The sequence below is a fragment of the Parus major genome, chromosome 1A, assembly GCF_001522545.3.
Source record: "Parus major isolate Abel chromosome 1A, Parus_major1.1, whole genome shotgun sequence".
In the NCBI taxonomy this organism is placed as follows: domain Eukaryota; kingdom Metazoa; phylum Chordata; class Aves; order Passeriformes; family Paridae; genus Parus; species Parus major.
In genome coordinates, this window is record NC_031773.1 from 50,668,621 (window position 1) to 50,696,304 (window position 27,684).

The 27,684-nt window shown below is 39.5% G+C and overlaps 1 protein-coding gene across 1 annotated transcript in view; it reads left to right on the plus strand.

The window, feature by feature from the left end:
* Positions 1–27,684, plus strand: part of LARGE1 (LARGE xylosyl- and glucuronyltransferase 1) — a 280,855-nt gene that overhangs the window by 123,343 nt on the left and 129,828 nt on the right. Inside the window, exons 3-5 of the mRNA XM_015628279.2 lie at positions 6,485–6,786; positions 12,925–13,007; positions 22,449–22,572. Of these exons, the coding sequence (XP_015483765.1) occupies positions 6,485–6,786; positions 12,925–13,007; positions 22,449–22,572 (509 nt within the window). The remainder of the gene's footprint in view (positions 1–6,484; positions 6,787–12,924; positions 13,008–22,448; positions 22,573–27,684) is intronic.

Sequence of the window (27,684 nt, forward strand, 5' to 3'; positions counted from 1 at the left end):
TGTGTGGTCACAAACAGAATGATGAGCTGAAACAACCTCATAAGTAGTTGTTATCCCTCCTATGCACACAGTGATGCTGATATTCTTTGGAAATGAAGTGGTAATCATGCAGTTAATGAACCTGTCAGCAGACACAAGGGAATGACAGCAAAGATGGAACAGGAGACCATCATTCTCACATTTCCAAACTTCTAAGTGTTTGACTTCAGTGGATGCTTGACCCTGACTGGACATGAAGTGCCCACCAAGGCTGCTCTATCATTTTCCCTCTTCAGCTGCACAGGGAAGAGGAAATATAATGAAGAGCTCATGGGTCAAGACAAGAACAGAAAGAGGTCACTCACCAATTACTGTCACAGGCAAAATGGACTCAACTCAGGAAAATTAATTTTATTTATTACCAATCAAATGACAGTAGGGTAATGAGAAATAAAACTCAATCTATAAAAACCACTTTATTTCCTACCTTCTTCCCAAATTAAATTTACTCCTGGTTTTCTCTCCTTTCTTTCTTGTAGCAGTGCAGGAAAACAGGGTATGGGGGCTGTGGTCAGTTCATCACAAGTGGTCTCCTTGCTCCTCAATTTGGAGTCCCTCCAATGGGGGACAGTTCTCCACAAGCTGCTTCCAAGAGAGTCCTTCCCACAGGCTACAGTTCCTCATAAACTGCTGCAGCATAGTTCCCTCTCATGGAGTGCAGTCCTTCAGGAACACTGCTCCAGGGTGATGCACCTACACAGGGGTCAAAAATCCCACCAGCAAGCCTGCTCCAGTGTGGGCTCCCCCACAGGGTTACAGCCTCCCTTGGGCATCCACTTGCTCTGGCATATGGCCTTCCACAAATACCTGTGGGCCTCCACGGACTGCAGGGGCACAGCCGCCTCACCACGGTCTTCCCACAGCTGCAGGGAAGTCTTGGCTCTGGTTCCTAGAGCACCTCCCTTCTGCACTGACCTTGGTACCTGCAGAGTTGTTCCTCCTGTATTCTCATTCCTCTCCTCTCCTCTCTGGCTACAGTTGCTTCTGTGTAATTGCTCTTCCCTGTGGCTGCCCCATAGGTGACCCCTGTCTCTGACCTGCTCAGCCTTGGCCAGCAGCAGGTCCATCTTGGAGCCATCCAGCATTGGTCTCCAGGACATGGCAAAACTTCCAGGAGCTTCACACAGTGGCCACCCCTGGAGCTCCTCTGATGTCATAACCTGGCCAAGCAAACTCAATGCACTTTGCAAGTCTGGTTTTCTGTGGATGAAGGTTTTTTGTATATGATACATTTAATTTCTGAATCCACTGACTGTAGAGGGCTATTTTGTTCAAGGAAAGGACACTGAGAAAGTCATTATCCTGTATATGAACAGCAGGCAATAACGTGATTCTTTAAGTAAGGCCGACCTGCAGTGGAATTGAATGGTTTGGGTTTGGGTTCAATAAACCATGTTAATGTGTTCTTAAGTACTCTTAACAGCAGTGGAATTGAACACAAATTTAGTAGTTAAAGAACATGCTGAAGTTCCTAAGTGCAATTAGTATTGACTAAGTCCAAGCCTGATGATTGATTGGCATCTCCAGTGCAAACAGTCTCTCCTAACTAAATAACATGTAATTTAACACGTGTTGTCCATGCCAAATCCTGAGAAGGACTTAATAGTGATGGGAGAGGTTCTTCTGTCAGAGCTGAGGAAACTTGTTTGGACTGTACGAAAAGGCTTGGTTGTTACTTCTTGTATTGTCTCTGTCAAGTGGACATCAGCCTTCAGTGCATTTACTGTGACATCTTTCAGTGGTACAGCTTTCTACCGTAAGGTCCATGGGGTTCTCCAAAATGGTCATTGTGTGGGAAAAAATAATTGTGCAATGAACTTGAAATGATTTTGTGGCCTTATCAGGGGGAGAGTAATGAGTGTGGTTGCCTGCTGTCTCATTTCTTTCTGAAAAATGCTGTCTTTTGGTTAAAATTCTCATGCTCCTAGTCTTCAGAGTGGGCACAGGTAATGTGAATTTTCAAATGTTAACAAATGTGAAATGGAGGAATATCTAGTATATGTAGTCAGACTGAAGCACTGTCTCTGGGCAGCATAACTTCTTCTTACCTAAGAAGCAGCTAGAGTTCATTGCCATTAGTTCATTTTAAAGGTGTTGCATGCAATTATGGAGTGGATGAGTAATAGCTGAAACATACAGAAACTTCTAGACCTTGTAAAAATGTCAAAGCACAAGTATTTTGTGCTTTCTAGTAAATTAAATGTAAAAAGGTTTTAAAAACTCTCCCAAAACATGTTCCATAATTTTATGGGCCTCAGTTCCTAACACAGTTGTAAGCATTTTAGTTCAGATCAGGGCTGTCTGAAAAACTTGGGATGCTTGCTTCTGCACTTTTCTTCTCTGAATCAGAGAAAATTTTGCTTCCCTTACCCAGTTAACCCTTGGATAAATGTTCTTTTTTCTCTGTGGCTCTTTCCCCAGCAACTTTCCAATGCCACTGGGTTCTTTTCAGGACTGTCACCTCTCCTAAGTCTGGTAACTATAAAACAAGGAACTTGGCTTTAATGCCTATCCTTGAAGTTCTCTATGTAAGGAGGAAAATGCTGCTGGTTCAGTCTTTCTCCTTTCAAATGAATTATGCCGCATTGCTTTCTGCTGCTTTATTTAAGCACCCTCCTTAAGTAAATATTAATGAAATCTGTTGCCTTAAATCCTTTAATTTCATTTATGCAGAAGCATTGAATAATCCATAGAATTCATAACTTGCATCTTGTCAAGTTTTCTGAATTGTTGGACTTAGTGCGATGATAAGTCATTGACTACTGTCAACCATGAAATAATTATTTAGCTTTGTGTTTGGGTTTGTTTTGTGGACACCGGTATTTTGCTGGTCATTGTAGATACAGTTGCATTAGCACAAGTCTGAAGTAAAAGGCTTGACACAGGGAAAAAGATTACACCTGAAACTTCCAAAGTTCAAAAATAGAGCAATAACCCCAAATGAAGAATAAAAAATAATAGCTTTATTATTATAGATTACACAATTCAAAAGTGTACTACTTGCTTCAGAGCACAGTAATGTTCCTTGTAGTACTCCCTGGGAGATCTTCAGTCCCAAAGTCACACAAAACCTCGTTATTTTATTTTATTTTGATTTAGGTTAGATAAAAAGTGCCCAGACACCAGTTCAGAGTGCTCTGCCAGTTACTATAAACTATAAAATTCAAGTGCAGTGCAATCAGTTTAACTCTTCTTGCAAGCAACACACCCAGTCAAACATCAGTGGTCCCTAACATTAATCCACTTACTTCTTCGGTGGTGAGATGAAACACACAGAACTAAATCAAATAGTATCTTGCTACCAGCCTTGCCAGCCTCAAATGTGCAAAAATTATGAATTACACTATCTCTGAATTTAGGAAAAAAATTACTTTATTTCTGAGTATTAAGATCAAACTTTGTTCACTTTTGGTTTTATACTTTTATTTCACCTGGGTCCTGGAATTGTCATATTGTCATTTGCAGCAGAGAGCTAGGATGTGCAAATATACCAAGTGCATGATGATACACCTGAGAGTAGTGAGCAGTATTAGTAACAAAACGTGACTTGTCCAGCTGTATGAACCCTAAATAGGTCATTCCAGAAAACATCTTGGACTTAGCACGTTTTAACAAAACAGGTAATTTCTCCAGTAAATCAGTGCATTTCAACTAGTAGTACATTTCAGATGAAGAGGCTAGCTAGTTGTTTAATTGAGAGGATTTCCTTACTCCTTTAACATACCAGCAGAAATATTTACTACTGAGAGAACAGTAGTGGAATTACTGGCATTTAAAGCCAAAACTGCATAAACACTGAGCTGGTCTCATTAGCTGCTGCAGCTTCAGTCTGAGGCAGTGGGGTGATGTTTTCTTTCAGTCCCTTTCTCAGACTACGCTGTTTCTTCTAAATTCTCTGTAGAAACAATTGAACTTTTCTGATCAGTATACCTACAATTGTGCAGATGTACAAAACGGTATCCTTTTCTAAAAGATAAAAAAAACTTTTAAAGTTCTAGTTTTGGGAAAACAGCATTTATGACATATTGATTTATGTCCATAGAATAAGTAAAGATATGTTTCATTTTTTACCATATTCTGAAATTTTGATGACTGCTGTTCGGAGAGTTTACTTCCATATCTTGCTAACTTTTCTGGTAATTATTTGAAGCTAGCAGAATTCAGTGACAAAGACAGGAAGTGATGAGTAAACATCTATGTCAGCTGGGTATTCACCAAGTGAGGAGTTAAGATCGCCAGTGAAGTCTTTGGCTAGATTTACAGTGTAATTGTATAGCTGATGATAGCGCAGGTTGGTTGTTCTGTGGGTGAGGAAAGGTGCTGTTTTTCTTTCTATCTGAAAGTGTCTACACAGTACACTCTTGCTGTCCAGTAGCAGGGATGCAGTAGAATCACAATCAAATGAGTTTTAGTTTTCTTAGCTTCAATATCAGTAGCTGAGAAATAACACAGCTTCAGTTCCAGGCCCTCCAAGCTTGGTGGAGAAAGATGACTCAGTATTCTGTTGCATGTCTAATTGTAGCACAGGTCTGTCCTTTATGTTGACATTTCTCTATTGTTACATCCATTATTTTCAGACTTCTCAAATATCTCATTTAAGTTTTAATAACTGTTTGCTGGATCATTCATGTTTCAAGATGTCAGTGGCCAAACTCCAGAATTTGTCTCGAGACATTTTTCAGTCTCAGATTTATCCATAACCTTTTCTATTGATTAAAATAATAAATTACAAAATTTTTGTAGGAGATAGCCTGCAAGAAAATGCAAGATATTCTATCCAAATTATGATAAAAATCAAGATAATAATTTATATGCATAACAGGAAGTGTGTGTACCTGTATAACTCAACAATGTAAATTAGAATTGAGGGTTTGATTTCCATACCTGTTTTTTTCATGAAGTCAGTTTAGAGGACTGGTCATGATTTATGTAAATGTGAAACAGTGAAAAAGAGCAAGCAATGAACAGGTCTTTATAGCAAGGAGATAGTTTTGAGTTGGTAGGTGAAAAATTTACTTGCTAGGGAGAACTTTTAAGGAATAATTGCATGATTTGCATTTTACAAACCATTCTGGCTGGTATTTGATAAAACCAATGGGACTCTGCACTTGAAAAATTATTAAGTAGCAGACATGTCCCTTTACTTGGCACTGATGAGGTCACACCTTGAATCCTGTGTTCAGTTCTGGACACTGAGGTGCTGGAGCATGTCCAGAGAAGAGCTGTGAAGCTGGGGAAGGATCTAGAACACAAGTCCCATGAGGAGCAGCTGAGGGAGCTGGGAGGGTTTATCCTGGAGAAATGGAGGCTCATGGGAGACCTATTGCTTGCTAAAACTGCCTGAAAGGAGTGTAGCCTGGTGAGTGTTGTCCTCTTCTTACAGGCAACAAGTGACAGGATGAGATTAAATGACTTCAAGTTGTGCCACAGGAAATTTTGTTGAATATTAGAAAAAATGACTTAATGGCAAAGGTGGTCAGGCATTGGACTAGGCTGTTCAGGCAAATGGTATAATCACAATCCCTGGAAGTGTTCAATAACATGGATGTGGATATGGACATGGTTTAATGGTGAACATGTTGGTGCTGGACTAACAGTTGGACTCAATGACCTTAGAGGTTTTTTTCAAGCTTATAATTATATAATTCTGTTATTCAATGCATGTAGAAAGTTATATCAGAGAAACACTTTAGTATAAGGTACTCACATATCATTGCTGCAAAGGCATTTTTTGCTAATTACGTAGATAACTCTCATTGTCTTTTGCTTCACTTCAATTTGATTTTGATTGAACGTTTTTGAGCAGTTTCAGTTGAAAGTGTTGAATTGAACCTTTTTTACTTTTTTTCAGAATTCCACTGACTCTTTTTAAGCCAAAATATTTTCCAGAATTTGGCCCACATATGTATTGAACATTTCTGTCCTGAACCTCTGATTTCTCAGCAAGCACATAATACTATGTTGCTGAATAGAACCCATCTGTTCCTCACATGTGAATCAGCTGGGGCTACTGTTAGGCACAAAATGGTTGCCAAAATGCTGTCATTTGACTGTGGAGGAAGTGGGAATAGGAAAACTATTTCATCTCGCATACATTTCTAAAATATATTTAACTGTATATTAATTGTCTTTGAATTAAATCCTCATGTTCTTGACTGTCTTCCCAGACTAGAGACTGGCAGGCAGCCCTATGAGAACAAAGAAATGCATGCTTATCTTTTGATGAGGTTTGACAATTAGTAGGAGCTGTAGCTCGTAGAGTTCAGCGTTTGTCCGAGTTTACCGCGTTTTACCGAGTTTACTTAAGCACGGCCTGAAGTGCCAAGTCTGCGTAAAACACGGCTGTGTTTGGAGCGCATCTCTGCCTCACAACACGGACACTAAAGGAGGAGGATGCAGCTTCTGGTGTGTTCTGACAGAAGTGCTCTGTTTCCTTGTGGTGCAGATGGGAAGCCGGTGTCGCTGTCCCCGCTGGAGTCGCAGCCCCACAGCCCTCGGTACACGGCGTCGAGCCAGCGGGAGCGCGAGAGCCTGGAGGTGCGCGTGCGGGAGGTGGAGGAGGAGAACCGCGTGCTGCGCAGGCAGCTCAGCCTGGCGCAGGGCCGAGGCCCAGCGCACCACCGCGCCAACCACTCCAAAACATACTCCATGGAGGAGGGCACGGGCGACAGCGAGAGCCTGCGGGCTGGCATCGTGGCGGGGAACAGCTCTGAGTGCGGCCAGCAGCCGGTGGTGGAAAAGTGTGAGGTAAATACGCCAAAGGAACCCGCCAGAAACAAAGCTTGGTGGATGTGATCCTTTAAGGACATTGCAAACCCCTGTCTCCTTCCTCTGAAGCCCTTTCCTCCAAAACCAGACTCTTAAAGGTCTGCTGCGTGCAGCTTTTCAGATAATTTCTTTTATTATGCTTTTTAAAAAAAATCTTTAGCACGTTTAATCATCAGAATATCTTCTGACTTATTATTTCATCACAGCTTTTTGTCTTTTTCGTTCTTGTGTCCCCAAACCTGATATAAAAATCAAAGCCTTTTTCTAGCTGACTTCACTGCATCTCTGCTGATAAAAACCTGTGGTGAACTGATCCCTGTATTTTAAATAATAATGACTCCAGAGTGCTTAGAAAAGCCTTAGTTCTTTGTTTCTGTGCCTATATTGAAGAGGTTCAGGGTTTATGATTAATTAAATTGTGGCTCATGGATCCAGCCTGTGCTTTTGACTCACTTTCAGGAGTGTATCTGGATGTTAGTGTGGGAGCAGGTGCTTTGTGTGAGCCGTGCACAAGCGGTGTGCTTGGCTGCAGGGAACTGGTGATCTGCTTCTAACACAGTTTTGGTGTGGTTGGTTTGGTTTGGTTTTCCCCATTTTATGTCAGTACTTCTGTGGATGTCATCCAGATACTTAGTTGTCAGATGTCTGAATGATAACAAGTACAAATATGGATAGATCCAAACCAGAAAGTCTCACTTAAAAGCCTTGTGCCAATCCCAGCTGATAAAGTTTTCAAAAATAATTTCCTCCATTTATTTCTACAGAGAGGGTAATACCATATCACCTTTTATCTTTCTTGCTGCCACTTGGAAGATAAAAGTTGAAAGAAAATTAGTGCGAGAGGAAAAAGAAATCCTAATTATCTCTTCTGATAAATTCTATCCAATGGGAAGATACCAAATACAGTTTGAAAATGAATTACTGCTTTCCAGTTGGATATCTTTGTCCATCAGTGTAGAAAAAATGAAGCAACATTATTGTAAGGAGAGGGAGAAGGAGGTTTTTGTTTTTCATTTTCCCTCCTCCAGATAACAAGGGTCTGATTTTCCTCACTGTGAGATTTTTTGTCATTTCTTTTAATCAGACCATCAATCAGCAAACCTCACTTTTCCCTTATTATTATATCAAGGAGTGATGAGCTGCATCGCAGTTCTTGGCTGTTCAATGTACCAATCAATCTAGGACACAAAAATAGTAGCTTAAAGTAGGGATAGCTTAAGTGGCCTTACAGTTTATAATATGTTTTGCCAATGAGTTTACTTGCTCAGTGGGGTTTAGCACTCTGCTGGAGGCAATGCTTATATAAAATATGAAATCTCACATTATTTGCCATTCCCCTATCTCACCACACACTATTTTGATCTCAAAATAACTTCTTACTCTTTTCTTGAGGAATTCACTCTATAACTCAGTTACAGCAATGGAAGTTAAGATTAAACTTCCCTATTATCAGATTTACCATAATTTATCCTGTTAGTGTAGATTCTTGTCCTGTGTTTGTGAGAGGGGCATCTCGATGCCTTTCATTCTCTGGGGTTTTTTTTTTTTCTGTTTCATATGTGTAAACAGAATTTTTTTAGCTTCTGACCCTGGAATATATCACAGTAAGAATCAACAAATTTGATAGTGAGAAACAAGGGTTCTTAAGACTCTTGCTCTGGGGGAGACTGAGTGTTAGGAATAGGTTGTTCATTTCATTGAGTCTGTTCTTAGAGATTACTGGTGATAACATTTCACAGTCTAATTTGGGATATAGTCTTTAATAGCGATTAAAACGTTTGAAAATGCAGTTACAATGAATGAACATTAAATCTCTGATAAAGCATAATCTATGTGATATTAATTGTGATCTGTATCAAATAGCTGTGGGTTTGTTGCATTCCAGCCACAGCTTCCTACTTTGTTGCATCACAGGCGAGCTCTTCTGATATTGTAAAATGGACCAGCTCAGGCTTTTCTCTGGAGTGAGCAGATGCCTGTCATGCCTTCCCCGTAGTAGACAATTTGAAGACAAACCTTGGAAATAAAAGTCAGCATAGTCCTTACACACATGTCAGCACTAACAACAGGCTTCAGAAGGAGAGCGTAATGCCAATGAAAGCTAACAAAATTGTGTGCCTCTTTCTTACAGTGTTATCCCAATATCTTTCCAGCTTGTGCCTCCCTAAACTGAGCATTTACTTGAATTAAGTCTGCATTTATAAATATTTTTGAAATAGATTATATATTAGGAAATTGATATTTAGCAGTATAGCATTTAGTGACGTAGCAAGATACTTAACATCTGAAGCATTTTTAGAGGCATATCTGTATTGTTCTTGTTTTCAACAGTGTTGTTCAGTAAGGTTAAGTGTGTAGTGCTCCACAGATCCTCAGCAACATCAGCAGTGTAACACATGTAAAGCAGATGTTATCTGCCTCTGGAAAAAAACCAAACACAAGCATTTTGTTATATACTTGTAATATCTCTTAATCACATTCAGCAATTACTTACGAAGGATTAAATATCCACAGTGAAAGCCTACTGGAAAATTACTGAGGTATGAAATGGCTTACCAAAGATTATTTTTAACTATAAGGACTAATACGGGTTTTTAAAACTCATTATTTCATCATTCCAAAAAGTAGCCCAAGGAGGAAAAATTATTACATATGCTTATCTAGGCACTGTGTATTCCTCATCAGTATGGATCTAAGGCCCAGTTCTTTGTGTGGTTTTGGATATTTTCTTCACATTAATATTATCCCAGAACATGAAATACTGCATTTAGAAACAGTTTCTCCTGGTCTGTAGTGGCTGAAGTAAGTGCAGAATTTCTGTACTATGTTAGCATGCACCTTGGTGTGACTTAAACTCCCTTTCCTGAAGAAGCTTAGCTTCCTAAACTGCCTTGAAGCACCTAGACCCGAGTGCTTCCTAAACTATTTTCAATTAAACATAGTTCAGTTGGTGTCCCTGATCCTCAGCCTGTAGGGAGAATGTTGTAATGAACTTCCACAGTGTTTTGATTGCCTATTCATATCTCTGTGTACAAACAGAGGAAGAATTAATTGACTCTGGAAAGCAGGTGTATTGTCATATCATTTGTTGCTGCAATGAGTTACATTTTCCAGAAGCATCTCCAGTGAATGACCTGAGTCCAGACTCTTGCAGCAAGTGGTAAAAATCTATCACTCACTTTAAAGAGAGCATTGTAGGAGGATGGACAGTTTGAATGCTCAAACTGAATATCTAGGTTAGAGTGTGACTAGTATTATCCAAAACTACCATGGAATGCCAACAGTAGAGGGGCAGGTGTAGCATGCGGAGTCCTGGTGTGAGAAGTTTGGTGGGACATGTTGAGCCAAACAGGCAGGCTGACACTTGTAGTAGAAGTTGGAGCATTCTTTGGTCATGTGGCTTTAGTCCTTGGTGTTAGATGCAGTCATTGAGTCTGGAGGTTGTGTGAATCACAGTGACCAGTTGTGGTGGGATTGGGGATATGCTCCTCCAGCCATCTGGAGATGGAAAAAAAGTAGTTTGAGAGAGGTGACTATTTTCAAAATCTGAGAGGTGATGCTTGCAGTAGTATGCTCAGGAGGGTGCAAGTTCTTTCAAATGCTTATTTCAGCCATATCTTGCCAGAATCCGGGTACAGCCAGCTGCTCTCAATCCAAACATGCGTTTGGAACAAGCATGGAAAAAACAGAAAAAAATGGTTTTCCCCTTGGGATGCAAACATCTGCAGACAGTTCAGGTTGATTACTTCATTTTGGCTTATCTGTTTTTCTACTGTCTTTGTTTAACAGTTAAACAATGAGAGAGAGAGAGAGGAAAGTGAATCAGGGAAAGGAGAGGAATAGACTGTCTTGCAGCATGCTGCAGGAAAAAAAAAAAACTTGGAAAGAAAAGGTCTTGATTTCTGTTCTCTTTGAGGATTATTGCTCTTTTGTTTAACTGATTGCAGGCAGGAATAGAAGTGATATGTAATATCAAGCGCCACAGAGAGCCTGAGCAGAAGGTACACGGATGCCTGCGTCTCTGAGCTGGAAAAGAACATTCAGAAGAGTTAAAAGTGCTGCTCTCACTGTGTCCTGGCTGAAGCAGCATCCAAGGCAACAGCAGCTACTAGAAGACAGCGAGGAATGCATGCTTTCAATTCTGAAACAAACTGATCTAGTAAAAGGAGAACAGATGTGGGCAAGCACTTGACTGAATAAATTCTGATTTGCAGGGCAGTTGTAAGGTAGAGACAGTGGCTTTGAGGAGAGCTTTTCTAGCAAATGTAGATAGTATAAAACAATGTTGACAGTATATGACAGTGTTATTCTGTGAAAACCCCTAAAATGTTTGTCTCTGGTCTAGTGCCTTCAGTGAAGTGTTTAAAGCAAGGGTGAAACTGTTCTCAATTAACTTGATTTTAATTGGCACTGAGGGGAAGCATCTTAGGTGTTCCAAAAGCCTGAGAAGGACCAGGTGACAATCAGGGAGGAGGCAGTATGTGTAGGATCAGGAATCAGTGCACCCATGGCAGCCCATGCTGATGATACAGTACATATTCCTGCTGCAATAACAGTCGTTAATAAGCAGCCTCTGCTCTCCCCTCTTATCACAGGAGAGAAACACAATCAATTTTTGCCAAGTGTTGAGCATGCTGGGCTCCCATTGACTTTAACATAATTTTAAAGGGCTAATGCCTCACAGAGCTATTGCCAAAATGTACTGCAGTATCTTTTCTTTCTCACACCTCTCTGGACAGACAGTTGTCTTATTAATTCAAGTCCTCTTAAAACATCAGATGTTAAATATGCCTGAGTTTGGGAAGCACAGTAGGGCTGGAGGCAGCTGTGATGTTCATGTGGACATTGTACAGTGGCACAGGCACTTGGCAGTTGTATGATTCAAACTGAGCCTTGGACCAGGCAATCTTAATGGATGGGGCTGTGGGCTCTTCAGATGTGCCCAACACATGGCACTTCTTGTGTAAATGTGCCTCTGTTACGAGCCAGGCTTTGGGAATCTGTGACTATCTGAGGAGGCAGAATTCCTCATCTGTTCTCAGCATAGTGGGCATTCTGTGGAAAATGAGAGCTGTGCATGTGAGAAACCAGCTAACCAAGCTTCAAATGGAAGCCAAATGAGGCTTCCCTGCAGTTTCACAGCTGTGTCCCCAATGGCAGCTTTGTGCTGACAGCATGGTGAACTGTGCTTCATTTCTGTGACCACTAAGAGACAGAAGATCATAGAACCTGGTGTCAAAACTTGGTAGGATTAATTTTTCTTTTGTCCCTAGGGAGCAGAAATGGCTAATTTTTAAAAGCAGAGCAGAGTAACGTAATAGCATTTTTCAGATTAGTACTTACTGGCTAAATAATGACTCGTAGCGCCTTTTCAATTTTCCCTTTCCACCCGAAGAGATGAGGAAACCTCTGCCTCATGTTAAAAGGTGGGTAAAAAGGCACGGAATGAGTGATAATTTACCAGTGGCATGAGGTGGAGAGAATATATTTGTGGGGGTTGTGTTAACTTCACATTAACCCTGCAAGAACAGCCCATACTGGTAGTCACGGGCAGGGAGGTGGCCACTTGCCTTCACAGCCTGTGTGCCATCACATCACTGGGATGCATCCAGCCCTGGCAAACCAAGAGTTGCTGTCATGTTCATCCATAAAAGCTTCCTCACCCTCTCCATACAGGCTGTGCATAAGACAGAAATAATGCAAATTTTCTGGACTCATACCTGCTTCTGATTGTCAGACATAATTTTAAACTTTAGTTCAGAAGATTAAAAATGTCTGTATGTTTGCACACTCAGGACTTTGTGTGGTGCTTACTTGGGGAGGGCATGTGTACACACATGCACACGTATGTCTTAGCTAATGAATGCAATTCTGTTCAAACATCTGATGTAATGTAGGCATAGTAATGACTTTGGAATGATGATGGTGCTGTAACTCAATTAAGATGTTTTTAGCAAACTGCCTCAAGTGGGTTGCAAACAGCTGCAAAACACCCACTCAAATCCCTAACAATTGCAGCACTAAACAACAGCAGTGAGTGTGTGTGCTCTCCTTAACGAGTGACAAACACAGGAGCAGGCTTTAACTTTTGTTCTTTTTGTTCCTTTTCTCCCACAGACTATCCACGTTGCCATTGTCTGTGCAGGGTACAACGCCAGTCGGGATGTTGTCACTCTCGTCAAGTCTGTCTTGTTTCACAGGTAAAGGTAGCTTTCTTTTCATGGATATTGTATATCTGATTATGACTAGGGGAGCTTTTTCTAGGGTTACTCTCTTACTTCAAAAGAAGGTCAGATTCCCTTCCCTGGTTTCTTTCTCTTTTTAAGGAATGAAGCATTTAATTTATGACCAGATTAGATTTAGATTTCACCTGTGTGAAGATTTCTTAAGTGAATAAGAGGGATCAGAGATCCACCTGCTACCCCTGTTGCATTGCGGGAACAGGGAAAATATCTATCTTCAGTGTAAAGTATCTTCACACTCTTGAATGCTGTAAAATAATGGTAATGGTAATAACAGTGTTGTATTCATTTAGCCTATTTCTGGTATCAGTTTATGGCACAGGTGTAGATGATGAATTCACACTGGTTGCTTGACTATCCCACCGTCCAGTTTTGACATTCGTTTTTGAAATAAACATGCTGTTACAGTCAGCATATACACTATTTCATTAAATCCAGATGGTTTATTCCAGCTTTGGAATGGCCCCTCAGAAGGTTTTGCAACCTGGTTTTAGCACAGTTAGCTCCCAAAGTTAAGAGGCATAAATGTACAATGAAAACAAAATAACCAATTCCCTTAATAGACAGCAGCTCCAGAAAAAGAGAATTCACATTAAACTGTGTGTGGGTGTATGTGTATATCCATTGTCCAGTTTAGAAATGTCTCTCAGAGATGCTTTCCAAAAATGTTGCAGAAAGTGGATTAAAATGAGGGAAGTGATCAGACTGTTTGACTCAAACAGGACAAATAGACTAGTAAAATATGCTTACAGTACAAACAACTTACTGAGGAGGTAGTTTCAATATGCTGTTTTACTTGAAAGGCAGTTTTGTGCAAGAATGAATGATTCTTGTTCATGTCATATGGTGATAATATCTTCTTGCATCTAGCATGAGTAGGGCTTTCCAGTCCCACACTTTGCTCCTTATGTTTGCCTCCAGTCTCCTGCTGGAAGCCTTGGTAGTCACTCCCTGACAGTGGTTTTAGTACACCATTTTATCATTTTTGGAAAACTTCCTAAAATAATATAAATGCTTGCCTTGTCCAGTATGAAAAAATACTCCATAATACTGTTTAATCAAAATATGAGAGCAGCTTCCATTATCAACACACAGTCTTTGCAAGTCTTTTGAGAAGTAACATGTTCATGTTAGATGAATGTAGGGCCAGAAGAACAATGCTAAAATAAGCATAACAAAAGCAAAAAAAACAGTAACAATCTGTGTCATTCTTGGTGCAGAATTTTTCTGAACGTTAAAATTCTGTTAAATGTTAAAACTATATCAATTTCCAGTTAGAAGTTTGAATTATTCAGTGTAAACTGGCTGTATATTGCAAGGATGTGGGGAGGTTTTCTCTATTTTAATTGTTGTTTCTAAGAGAAATTGCATTTTTGTGGTGACATGAGTTAGCCTAGTGGTTTGCTTCTCCCTGTTTTTTCTGTCCTAGTACTTACATCCATTTTGCAAAGACTTTAATCTCTCTGATTCCAAATGTTCTGTAAATAATAGGAATCTCACAGCTCAAAGGTTTAAACAACCTCTCTCTGTTTTCCTTAAAGGAAATGTCCCTGTTTTACTTAAGGCAATCCTCTGAGCAATTAGAAAATTTATTAACAATACTGCCATATAATGAAATTATTCACTAATAATAATAAATTAAAATATTAAACCAAAAAAAGAAATTAATATTGGTATTTCTAAGTCTGATGGATTCTGCCTCTGTCAAGACCATATTGTTCTTTGGCCTGCACTACTGCTCGTCTCAGGATTTGTCGAGCTCAGCAGAGGTGGTCAAGATAAAGTCCACTATAGCTAATGAAACTTGAGTACATTCAAGATAACCTATCTCCCTTGTTTGCTCAGAACATAAAGACAAATCTAAGTCCATTTCTGCCTAGAACTAGCTTTTCTCACTAGGCATTAAATTGTTTGCTAGAAAAGAAGATATTCTCAGAAAAGAGACAGAGCTTCTTACATACCCTTCTTTCTTTTCTTCTAGAAAACACAGGCTTCTTAAGCATCATTTGATGCTATGGCTCCATGGCCATGCTTCAGTAGCACTCCTTTCTTGGATCTCTTATCTTTGGAATGGCAGCTGTGTAGAAGGATGCAGAATAAGCAAAAAGAAACAACAAACTAAGATGAATATTGATTTAGAGCTAAGTTTCCTTGCATGGAACATGGTTTCCACACGCAGACAATGTTATGTTGGAGACCAGTATGTGCTTCAGAAATGGTGATAATTGGAAAGGCTTCTTTTAGTTGCTAGGATCTATTTACTTACAGGAATGAAGGATGAAGACAGGTCATGATAGTGCATTTAGTAGAGTTGAAAGTGATTGGTTCAGATAGTCAATGCTTCATGATGTCAGCATCCAGTTTACTTCTGTCTTGAGGGTCCTCAGTGAAAACAGGCATGGAGATGTCTCTTCTTCTAACCCTAAATATGCACCAGGGAGTGCATCCCAGCTGGCATTGTCCAATCAGCCAAGCAGAATGCACATTAGAAAGGTCTGTGTGCTTCCAATGGAGAAGTTTGCTTAACAAGAAGTTTGCTATCCTAATCTCTAAATTAGGCTACTGGTCCTCCATTTGCAGGATCACCACATTCAATCTCAAATGTAGTTTTGCAAGAACAGAAAAAATCAGAAAATTCCAAATCTACTGTCATAGAGATTTTGTTTTTCCTTCAATACACCCTGAATCCAATCTACTGATTAAACAACTGACCCCTCAAAGCAGCCAGACTTAATGTCCTCAGTTGTCCTCCTGCACCTCAATTGGTTTGTTTATTTGTTTGTTTTAAGACACTGATTTTAGTGAACCTATATGGAATTTGTGAAGATGTCATGTCCTTCTTTTGGCATTTCTGTACAGGTTTGTAATTAAGGCATGTTTTAGTGTGCATTTTGATATAAAACTATATACCTGAACTCACTACTTCCATAGGAAATCCCTACTTCTCTAGTAGAAAAGCTCTGAGAAAAAGAGGCCATGTCAGTCTAATCCCAGGGAGCATTAACATATTTGTTACACCCCCAACTTTAGCTAGAGTGCTAGATAGAGACACAAAACAGCAGGAGTGCTGGGTCATTAAGGATAAAAGCTACAGGATTTTCTGTAGATGGAGTGTGCTGTCTCTTCTCTCTTGCATGAATGTACAGAAAATCCTGTATATTGAACATTTCAACTCTCCACAGGCCTAAAACACCAAGATTTGAGTCATACCATATATATTATGAGACTTAGGCAAGCTACTTGTTCAGACCACTTGAGAAACCATATCTATCTTCAGGTTCCAGAGAGTGGGAAAAAGAGAGGAAAGGGGTAATGTGATTGATTCCACATAAGAACACCACAGTTCAGAAATGTGTTTCATTCCCAGTGATAAAGGAGCTTGATTCCAGTTTTGTCTTAGGAAAACGTATGCTCCAGCCACAAAATCCAGCAGCTTTTAACACCCAGTTTGACATAACTGACAGTCTGTTCTCAGGAGGAGACTCAGCAGAGCTGGGATAGTGCAGGGTTTGCAGTCTGATAAATATGCATTGGCAGCGCTGCACAGAGGGAGGCTTGTAGAATGAATACTCAGTCCTACTCTGCAACTTTCCTGCTTTCCTTTCTTGCACATCCAGTTCCCAATTATGACAGATTTTATAAAGCCAGTGCAGGGCTAAAAAAAATTATCTCTGAGTTTAACACAAGCCAATCTTATATCATTGTGTCCTAAGAGTAGCCTAACTTTAGTTTTTCCAAAACCAGAAGTCTTAAACACTAAAAATTATTTATATTGGGTCAAATAGGCAGAATGAAGTGCAAATACTTTTGGAAGCAGTAATTGTAGTCGTATGTTAAAAAGCCACCTGCATTTCCTTTTCAAAACCAAAGCAGTTTCTTGTGGCTGATAACATTCCTTGATTCTTTTGCAACTAAGTTACATTGATGATTTTTTACTCCATTTCTGAAAATTGTAAACCTTAGAGTGCCACAGAAACAGCCCACAATTATAGTTACATATTGAAAAGATAATTTCTCTCTCTGTTCAGGTAAGTCAGAACTTGCGTAAGAACTAAAATGGTTTTTAACGTGCTCTTATATTTTCTGAAGACATGCTTAACACTATGTTTCATTTGGAAACAAAGAAAGTACCAAACTTGCACAATTGTAGTGTGTTTCTGGCAGTTAGGTCAGCATGACAATCTGTAAAAAATGAACTTCTCTTTTGTGCCAGCTAGTGTTGGGTTGGTGCCCTTATTATTTCCTCCACTATGTCAGTCCCTCTTCTTCTCAGGAATATTTACTTCTTAAGCTGTACTGTCCACCTCTGCTACAGCAATAGTGGCATAGGAATGTGGGAGCTTTGTAAGGAATGTAAACAAAACCAGACAATCAGACAAATGCTTTTTAATAAGAAGTTGCCTCTTTGCTTTAAGAAGGCTGCTTGTAACCTTAAAGTTAAGCGTATGTCTGAGCATTTTTAAGAACAGGATATGAAGCTGTGTTATAGAATGCTGTATGAATCATGAGCTCCTTTTTTTTCTTAGAACAAGTAGAATAAGGCAAACCAAATGAAAATCTAAATTAAATTTAAAGGATGTCATGTAATTTCCAAGTAAGAGTCACAAGTCAACACTGGCTGGTAATTAAAGCTTATATAATCTAATGGCTATATTCCATTGAGACCACTTTGCCTTAATGGAGTTAATTTGAGAATTCAAAACCTCTGTCAGTGTTTCTGAGTTTTCTAATGTTTCAGTCTATTTTGTGGGAGGTTATTCTGTCAAAAACCATAAAGCATGGCCTGGTTTCACCAATCCATATAAATGCATCAATAATACACACTTCTTTTTGTTTTTTCTAGCTGTCCTAACATTAGAGGCATAATGGAGAAAGCAATGTTTAAAAAAATCTGCCCATGAAATCTCTTGGTACTTCCCAAAGTACTACTGTAAGTTAACAGAAAAGAGGAAGATCCACGAGTGTGATGCAGCAAGTGTGTATTCAGGATCTCTCCAGTAGTTTGGGGAGTATCTTCATCAATACTGGGTGTGAAACGGTATAAAAAATCCTGAAGATTTTTACATTAAAATTTTTCCCATATGAGGGAGGGATTGTCATATGGGCATTAGGAGAAAAAGTTTCCCAAACTGCCTTTTATAATTCCTTTTTGAAGTTCTTGTAACCATTTGTTACAGATATAAAAGGTACTACCTTGTTGAGCTTCCCTTAATAAAGTATAGGTTTTGGAAATAAACCCCCTGGGCTACTGACCTTTTTATATTCTGAGAAAATAAAATTCCTCTGTTACAGAGAGAGAACTGTGTAACCAAGCAGCCAAGGAGCTGCCTTTTGAATTACTAACAATTTAGCTATGGAATAGTGCAGAAGGGAAGAGTGAGTCTTGGTTCACTACTCCCTTTTTCAATTGTAGATTTCTGTATTTAACTCTGTGGCAGTGGCTATTTGAAAAGAAAGGGCCACAAATGCTTGAGCAAGCGGATCATAAATCTGATGAAGAATAAGAAGTTTTGAAATGCAAGAATAAGACATCATGATAAGAAAAAATGTAGAGAAGTGGGTACCTTGGAATAGACTTCTAAATTCATGGCCTGACGTTTAAAAAATTGACTTCTTTTCATTTTACTAACTTTATAGGACCTCAGCAATTTTGAAAATGAGGACATTCATTCAAACTCCTATATTTAGGTCTAAGAGCCTATATTTAAGCATCCATGCTTAAAAATCTTGGCTAGAATCTCCCTTTGTTCATTTTAAGGAAAGTAATTTAGGAAAACGACTGTGTGCTCTTTACATATGGTTTACTTTGTCAGATAGTGTTCTGATCTTAAGATAAGTGGAAATAAGTTAATATATGAAGATTTTCAGTTTTCTGAATAGAGTGCATAGAACCTTAAGTTTCCACTTGATGGGAAATAGCCACATTTTGGAACTACAATTTTACCACAATAAGATCTTAATGCATCAGCATTTTCCATGTAGCAGAAACTGAAAAGTTGTAGTTGGTAGAAATTCAAATATTCAAAATCATTGGAGTAAATAAGATTAAGTATTTCTGAACCTTGTGAGAAATCCTATGGCTTTTTCAATACTTGCTTCTGTAGTAAGGAGTCTGGAAGACCTGGGGCTCAGAGTTCTGAAACCTGGGATACTAGCAACACTTATTCCCAAACAGATTAATTCATTTGAATACTGTGGATTTTCCAAAATCTGTTAGTTTTGTGGGAGAAGTTTATCTCAGTTGCCATATATTGACCCATGTTATTCCATAGTTGCATATACTGTCCCCATTACAGTATAGTGATTTCTATCAGTGCAAGATACAACCACCCTAAATAAGTGTTTTTTAATTTCTCATGATGTGCCCAGTGGAAAATGGGAAAAATGTCCAAGTTTAATGAAATTCAGCTTTCAGTGGAATCCTTCACAATATCCTGATTGTCATCCCTAATTCTTAGAGCCAGTGATTCAATCATGCTGTCAGATAATCATGGCATCCCTCTTATCTATCTCCTGAGATAGATTTCTCGTCTTGCAGAATCTCTTCTGTATCTTTTATAATGAATGTTGGTTGATCTTCAAGCTTCTGAACTTGTTTCTTAAACACTTCGAAGCGATCCATATCTTCTAGGCTTCGCATATTGCAGGCAGCAGAAGAGGTGAAAGATGTCATCTGTGTGTATGCTAGTGTGGTTACCTTCAGAGGGTCTTCCAGCTTTGAGGCTGTGCACTGTTGGCTTCCAGCACCGTGCTGAACCTCACATTTCACAGAACTGAAATCTCGTCTGGAGTAAAATCTTCTGTGGCTGATGCACATTTAGTTGTAGATGTCATCAGGTCACTATACTGTTTTGGGGATATATTTTTGTAAGTGATAATCTTCTGCTTTGCCTCTGACACACGCTTTCCTTCCAGCTGAATCTTTACCACGAGGCTAACAACTTGAAAGAGATTTTTGTGTGGGAGTACAGCTATCCTTTTTTCTTTCTCCCAGTAGGAGATGAACTAAAGTAAATGTCACCCACTTGTTCCCATTTAAGTTTCATACACTCTGGGTCATTCAGATAAGTATAAACTGATACTGAACATCTGAGTGTCTTTGTGTCAGATTTTTCCTTTTCAACTAGTGTGTTTTATCTTGAAATATTTTATTTCAATTCCATTTAACTAAATGATCATTCGAAAGAAGATGGAGCTTTCTTTTTTTTGACTGACTTTTTAGTCTTCTTATTCTACTTTGGAATATAAGATAAATAACCCCATAATAAAAAAGATGTAAGGAAATTGCTGAACACCAGCTGGGAAATAGTCCTACCAGAATCCAGACTCAGCCCCTGCTTAGCAGAGGGACCTGTGTGGGATGTGTATGTTGATACTGAACATCTATTTGTCTTGAGATACTGCTTTGCTTGTACCCAAAGCCACCGGTGTTGTACTTTGCTTCTCTTGGCCTTGTCTCTACTAATGAGATGTATTTCCTGATCACTGCTATTTCCTGATTTTTTTTCTTGGCAAGGTGCCTGGTTACTGCGGAATCTGCATGAGCCAGGATGTCCTCTTCTACTCTCCTGCTGGGCTGGTGAAGCAGATGTAATTGCTGTGATCCCTTTAGCTTGGTAATGGGACACTCAGCAGCTGGCAGCTTATGCCTTTCCCTCTCCCCTCCTCCCTGTAGGGCAAACTGGAGATTGAAAGACCTTTGTCTTTTGAAAAAGATGTTGTGGCTTAGTGTTTTGTGTATTGTTTAAGGCAGATCAGTTCTGGATTTATTCTGCCATCGTTATTATCTCCTGTATAAAACTTCTACGCGGCCCTTTTCTGGTTTTCCTGTAAGCACATTATGTGATCCACAGTGTCCTTGAAGCAGCTTCACTGGGTTGGGTCTTAGGTGCAGTATTTCTGACACTGCAAAATCCAGTCATACATTGCTTCTTACAATATCCTCTTTCTGCTGAGAGGTCTGTTAAAATAATATGTACCATTATGTGTATTTTTACATTTTCTTGTGGACTTTGTTCAGTGGGAAGCAGTATTATTCATCAAAGCAAGAAGTGAAACATTAAAGAGGAAGGCACATTTTTCATTAATGTAGAAAATGGAGGAAAAGATAATCTTCATTTCTTGGATTAAACCCAAAAGTGTAATGGAAGTATACTGGCCTGAACTAACATAGTTTTCCTCACTTCTCATTCACACTGAAGAATGTAGTAGCATCACTCATCTTCCGCTTTCATCAACATCTGAAACGAAGTACTTCTCTTGTTAGATGAAAAATACCAATTAACAAGTACACTCATTTAGCTTTACAAATTCCATAGAAATGAGAATCCACTCTTTCACTCTAGGGATGAAAGAAAGGTTGATCCCATGCTGAAGTCTAAGCAAACCATTTGTCTTAGTGTTTTTTTCAAAGTCTGTCCTTTTCTGCTGACAGGGAAAGTTGCTAAGCTGGGGTAAACATGGAAGACTACAATTTGTGACCAGCTGCAACTGGTAGGTTTCCTACCACAGAAGTTAAGATCAAATTATGTTGCTTACTGTCCTCCAAAATGAGAGGGAGGTTAAAGGAATTAAATAAGGTATTTATAATATCTAAGCCCACATTAGTATAGTAAAATCCATACACTTTGTCAGTCTTGCTGACACTGGCTTCACCCTTTGTGTTTTGAAGCTCTTCAGTTAGCCCAAGTCCTGTAACTACAGAAGTGAACCCAGATCTGGTATTTGGAAGTAAAATGTTTCCTTTCTTCCTGCCTCCCTTGAACCATTCCTTCTTGTAGGAAAAAGGATGTGGTGAGATTTGTGATCTCCATTCTATTCACTATGTCAGGGAATATCTAGAAGGCACTTACCTGAAGCACCTAATTTTGGGTTCCTGTAGACAGCTGTTGATTTTCAAGTTTGCTTTGTAGAAAGTTCTATATAAACTCAAGGGTTCCAGAATTTTACCTCATTCAAATTATTATTTTTAACTTTCCATTGCACCCTCATTTCTCCACAGACGCTGTTCTTACCACAAAGATGAATGACCAGGTTCACCTAGAAACTGAAACAATCACTTCCAGACCTCTAGTCTCCAAAGGGGTATTAACTTGGCCTTTTTTTAAGGAGTTGGTGTAGGGCACAAGTCTCTTAGCTGTTATAAATCGTCACATTCTGCTGAAGCCAAAGGATCTGTATGTTCATATCCAACCAGAAACTGAGTATTTTGTTGCCGTCATGTGTATTCAAATTGTGTCTCAGCATTTTGGCCACAGAGCGGGACTCCACCAGACATGCTGCACACTGAAAACTCGACATCTTAGACACAAATAAAGCTTTGTAAATTGTGATGTTGTCCTTTAAAAACAGGAATTGGAAACCTTTGAACTAATGTGTTTCTCTCCCTTCTCACATCAGGCGAAACCCACTCCACTTTCACCTCATCGCAGATGCGATTGCCAAACAGATCCTGGCAACTCTGTTCCAGACATGGATGGTCCCTGCTGTGCGCATAGACTTCTATGATGCAGATGAGCTCAAGGTAAAGACAGACAGACACTGGTGTCAGTCATATACTTCTGATTTGATGTCACCCCTCTGTTCCTCATCTCCCTTGACTGGTGAATTGCAGGGGAACTACTGCCTAGAAGTGTTCTTCCTGATGACAAATTCTAACTGACGTGATTGTAACCCTGATTACACCTAAGTAGAAGGTGCTAAATGGCTAAAATCAGTTCATTTTCTCTGGAATGAGAGCAGCTAATGAAATATTTTGTTTAGCAGCTTAGAATTTTACCTGCTAGCAAGAGGATTCTGGCTGTCCATCTGATCACATTTTGTTTTTTCTAGGGATACTTCTTTCCAGTAGCAATGGTGGAATCTTAAATATCTTGCTCAGTAAGCCCAAGTCTGTCACTGTAAACTCTCAAATGCCCTGCATTCCTCAAGCACAGGTGTGTGAAGCCCTAAGTACACACACTGTGATGAGGTAGCATTAGTACAATAGCTATCTTTTTTTATCTGGATGCTCTTCCAAAAGGAATAAACATGAAAAGATTTCAAGGGGGCAAAAAATCACTTACTCAAAATAATTATCTTTTCACAGTTAAAAATTTTAAATTAAAACATGGATGCACAGCATTGATTTTGAGCTGTATGTTTTTAGCTCTGGAGGTAGAATGAAGTATTCAGATTTTAGCATTTGGAGTTGGTGTCAATAATTTGTATGACTTACCAGACTATTCTGAACAGCACCCTGAAACAAGGAAAAAACAAAAATTTAGCAAATTGCTGTACTTATTAAGGGGGAAATTCAAAGCACACCAGATTGTGAAAGATTGAATTGCAGAAAGCTTTAGAAAGAGATGGAAAAGAGAGAAAAGTGATTCTTGAGAAAATAACTTTTATTTTTCATTGGTTCTTCTACATGAAGCCATAAGCTGATATTAACCTAATTAGCTAGAGATCTTCCTTCTGTTCTTTATAGCTTCATGGCAAGGAGGAGGTTTGTTCTTATAAATCTTGTATGTGTCTCTGTTACACGTGCTTTTCTGCAAATTGTAGGGGTTTTAATTAGCCTCTCAGCTGGGGAAGACAAACCTCTTAGTGTTTTCCTTCTGGTCATTTGGGTATGGTCCAATCTAGTTAAGTAAACAATAACCAAGAGAACTTACTTCAGTGATTCCCAAATTTCTGATTTATAGGCAAAGCACTGAGCAGATATGAGCAGAGCAAAATATTTTTGTCCCTTCCTCTTCACTCAGCCTTAATTTTTTATATGACTGATGACCTAAATCAGCACTAGACTATCTTGCATGTAACCCATAGGCTTTAGGTTGAGGACCACTTTCTAGCTGGATGGAGTTATTGATGCATAAATAGGTCTTTCCAGGTTTGCCCCCCTTGTTCAGAGCTCATTGTTCTCCACACCAAACAATTTCCCTGATTTCAGTGGCCAAAAAAACACAATATATAGTGCTGAGCATAGGGGAATGTGACAGACATGCCAAAAGAGAGCAAAGAGTTACAAATATAAATAGTTTAAAAAAGCTGGGAATGATGCTGGCTCATATCCAGATCATTCTGCAGGTTTTAGCACAGACAACAGAGGAGCTGTTTACAGACAGCTATAGGAGCTCATCTCATTTGTTTCTTATGTAGCCCCTAGAGAGGATTTAATGATTGGTTTGGGTTCATGTATTTCACCTGCACTCTTGGGAGCTGTATTATGCTGCCTGGTGTTAAGAAAACATAGAGCTGATGTTGGATGTTTACTAGAAAGCCTGTCTTTCTCTAAAGTGATGTATGGATTCACTGTTACAGTAGATACTACGTTTCAGTTTAAATGACCCTCCATAGTTCTTTTTAAAACCTGTAATCAATACCAATTTCTGACTTTTAAAGGGGTTTAGACTGAGTGATAGCATGAGAACTTTCTGCTTAGCTTTCATTCAGCAATGTTCAGTTGTTTTGGAACACATTTTAGATGCTACAGAAAACATTTAATTTCATGTTTGTTTTTTTCCCATTGGATATGTATGAGCTTCCAACCCCTTCCTTCTAATGCAGCAGGAGCTGGCACTGGCATGTTAGATTAAGCCCTGAAGTCCTGGGAAAAGTCCTGCTTCTGGTCCTGTTCCTGCTCAAACATTGGAAGGGAGCACATAATATTAGATCCTCCATAAATAGTGTGGGTGCTTTTTTGTTTTCAAGGAGCTATTTAGAATTCAGGCAACAGTTTCCAGTAGCATATTAACTTTTTAAAAGGAAGAATTTTGGAGACTAAAATATTTTGTATTTGGCAATGTTTCTTAACATATCCTGCAGCTCTTTAAACACATGCTGCTTAGCTTAGAGTTAGAGCAACCAGTGTCCTGAAGAAAGGCATCAAAAATTAGTCTTGGCTGTGGCTATTTTTATTCTCAGGTTTTAGAGAAAAACTGGACATTTCACTGCAAGAAAGGAAAGACAAGGTACCATGGATTATATCTGAATTTCTAGGGCCAGCAAACCAACATATCCACTTTACTGCTGCAAATTAAGCATGTCAGATGTTCCTTTTAAAATTTAGAGAAGACTTACTTTCCTTTTGCAAGGTGACACAGCTGTTCACACTCCTGTTGCACCCCAGGAGCAACAGGCTGAAAGAGCCTGGGTTCATTCTTTCCCTAGAAGCAGGTGCTAACAAACTGCCAACAGCTTGCTTGGAAGAAGGATGGAACACAGGAGAGAATGGCCAGGGAAAGGTGTTCCTTTGCTTGGGGCACATGATAGGGGATATGGGACAGAAGAGGAGCAGACCTAACTGGAGCTGAGCCAAAATAACAGCATTTCCAGGAAAAGGGTCAGACACAGTCATAATGGCAGTTTGCTGGACGTATTTCTTTAAACCAGTTAGTTTGAAGATTTTAACAGCTAGTTCTACTAAGATGCTTGTAACATTCCCCAGCATAACTTGGCCTGTCTCCTCACTGCTTTGCCAGTAACCTCAAGGGAGATGGATGGAGGCTTAAAAGCTCTTCCTCAACTTACAAGCTGTTTGGATTGTGAGCTCTCTCCCATTAACTGAACTTGCTACATGCAATTAGTAATCAGCAATAAGCATCCTAGAAGTGTGGGCTGCTGATAATGGTGTCAGTAATTAAACTATTCCACAGCCACATACTTCATTCTTGCTCTACTCAGTACGGCCCACACATTACTCTTCCAAATTTTTGTGGTCATATATGGCTGTGACTGCAAACTGGAAAGTTACCTGGCAGTGTAAATTCACTTTATATGATCACTTTAGTTGTGTTAGTCAGCTTTGGTCCTGACGCAGTAGATGTATCTATTACAGCAATGCATCCCACAAAATAACTGGAAACTGAAAATGGTCTTCTTTGAACATTAAATAAAAGAAAGAAAAAAAAAAACAACCAAACAAACCTGTGAAAGATTCATCTATTACAGCTGTGATTTGCAAATATCAGGCTGCAGGGTATTGTGTGTTTTTTTCAGTTCAGTCTTACATGAAGAAACTCCGGAACAAACTATTGAAAGTGTGCAGCTTGAGCACTTGGCTTCTGCACCTCATTGTTGAACATGGAATCTGGTGTCAGTTCACTCACAGGGAAATACAGGCTGTGGATCCACTGTGATCTGCACTGTCCCAGAGCAGAAGGAACAGCTGATGAGGCAGTACTGTGTGTGGTGGGTGGAATGCAGATGAGGTGAGTTTGTTTTCCCAGATGTTGCCTGACACACTGATGACAACCTCAGGAGAACTGAATAAAGCAGATCTAGAATGAGCAGTTGTGAGTAAATGGCCCAGATACACAGTCTCTTCAACACTGATAGAGCAGAAAAGCCATCTCCTTTAAATAGTTTAGTCCACATGTGCTGCAATTTATTTATGAACTTGAAGGGATGATGAATAGATTTTTGTAGTATTCCAGCTTTTACTGTTCCCAGAAACAGTAGACCACAGATCTGAGTACCAGTACTTCATTAGATGATTTCCTATCAGAAGTGTTGATGTCAGCACTCGCATTCAAAATCAGTGGTGTGATCCAGCACAACCAAACTCAGATAATGCATGGTATAAAGATCACCTAACTTTGGGCATTTACTGCAGTATGAGATGAGTTACTGCTTAGCCACTTTCATCTGAACTTTGAAGACAGTTCCCTAGGTCAGGTATTGACATCATTTGACATCATATTGATATCACAAAATATTCTGAGTTAGAAAGGACCCACAAGGACCATCAAGTCCAGCTCCTAAATGAAGGGTCCATAGAGAGATTAAAGCCATGACCTTGGTGTTATTAGCACCATGCTCTAGCCAGCTGAGCAAGGGCTATGAGATTTAAGCAGAAATCTAAAGCTTAGTTCTTTAATTCTAATTGTAGTGTAGCTGGCTTTCAGGTCTGTGCCTGTGTGCATCCCCAGTGCACTTAAATTCCCATAGCGGTCCAGAACTCCCAGGTGTGTTGTCTGCACAGATGAGATAAAGGACTGGTTTGAGGCAGCAGCCCAAGTTGAAACCAGGTGATTGATGGAACAGCTGGCACAAGAAGTATTTGACAGCTTGTTACAGGAGTGGGAACTGTAATTTCCTGTGGGAATTTCAGACAATTCTTGAGATTTTCCAGGCAGACCCTGCTGCACCTAGACCAATTTGTATGCTTAAGCATGTCGATTAACGTCCTGGGCAAAGAATCTGGCGTTCCCAGATATTCATAGGCAGTTCCTGCTGCAAAGTTAATCAATTGTACAAGAGTAAGACAATCAATAGGAACAGTTCCTGCATGTGTAGAAATGATCATGTAGGACAGTCTTTTGTACATACTTTAGATAGTTAGGAAATGTTTTGTACACAGGTTAAGGTGATCTGTAGTGATACATCATACATACACAGTGGTCAGGTAGGACCATGCGCCAGCTGGGTTACAAAAATGATACAGAAATATGTTTTAGGGAGTCTCACCCAATCCAGATAAGATTACCTATAAGAACCCTTGCTATGGAGACTCCCTTTACTGCCTAGACAGCGAGGAAGTGTCCTGTCTGGCACACTGTATTGTCCATAAAAAAATTATTGTAAGTCAAAATCCCCATAATGTTAGCTGTTTCAAAGTATGCTCAGTATGTGAGTGTCTTTGCAGCAATTT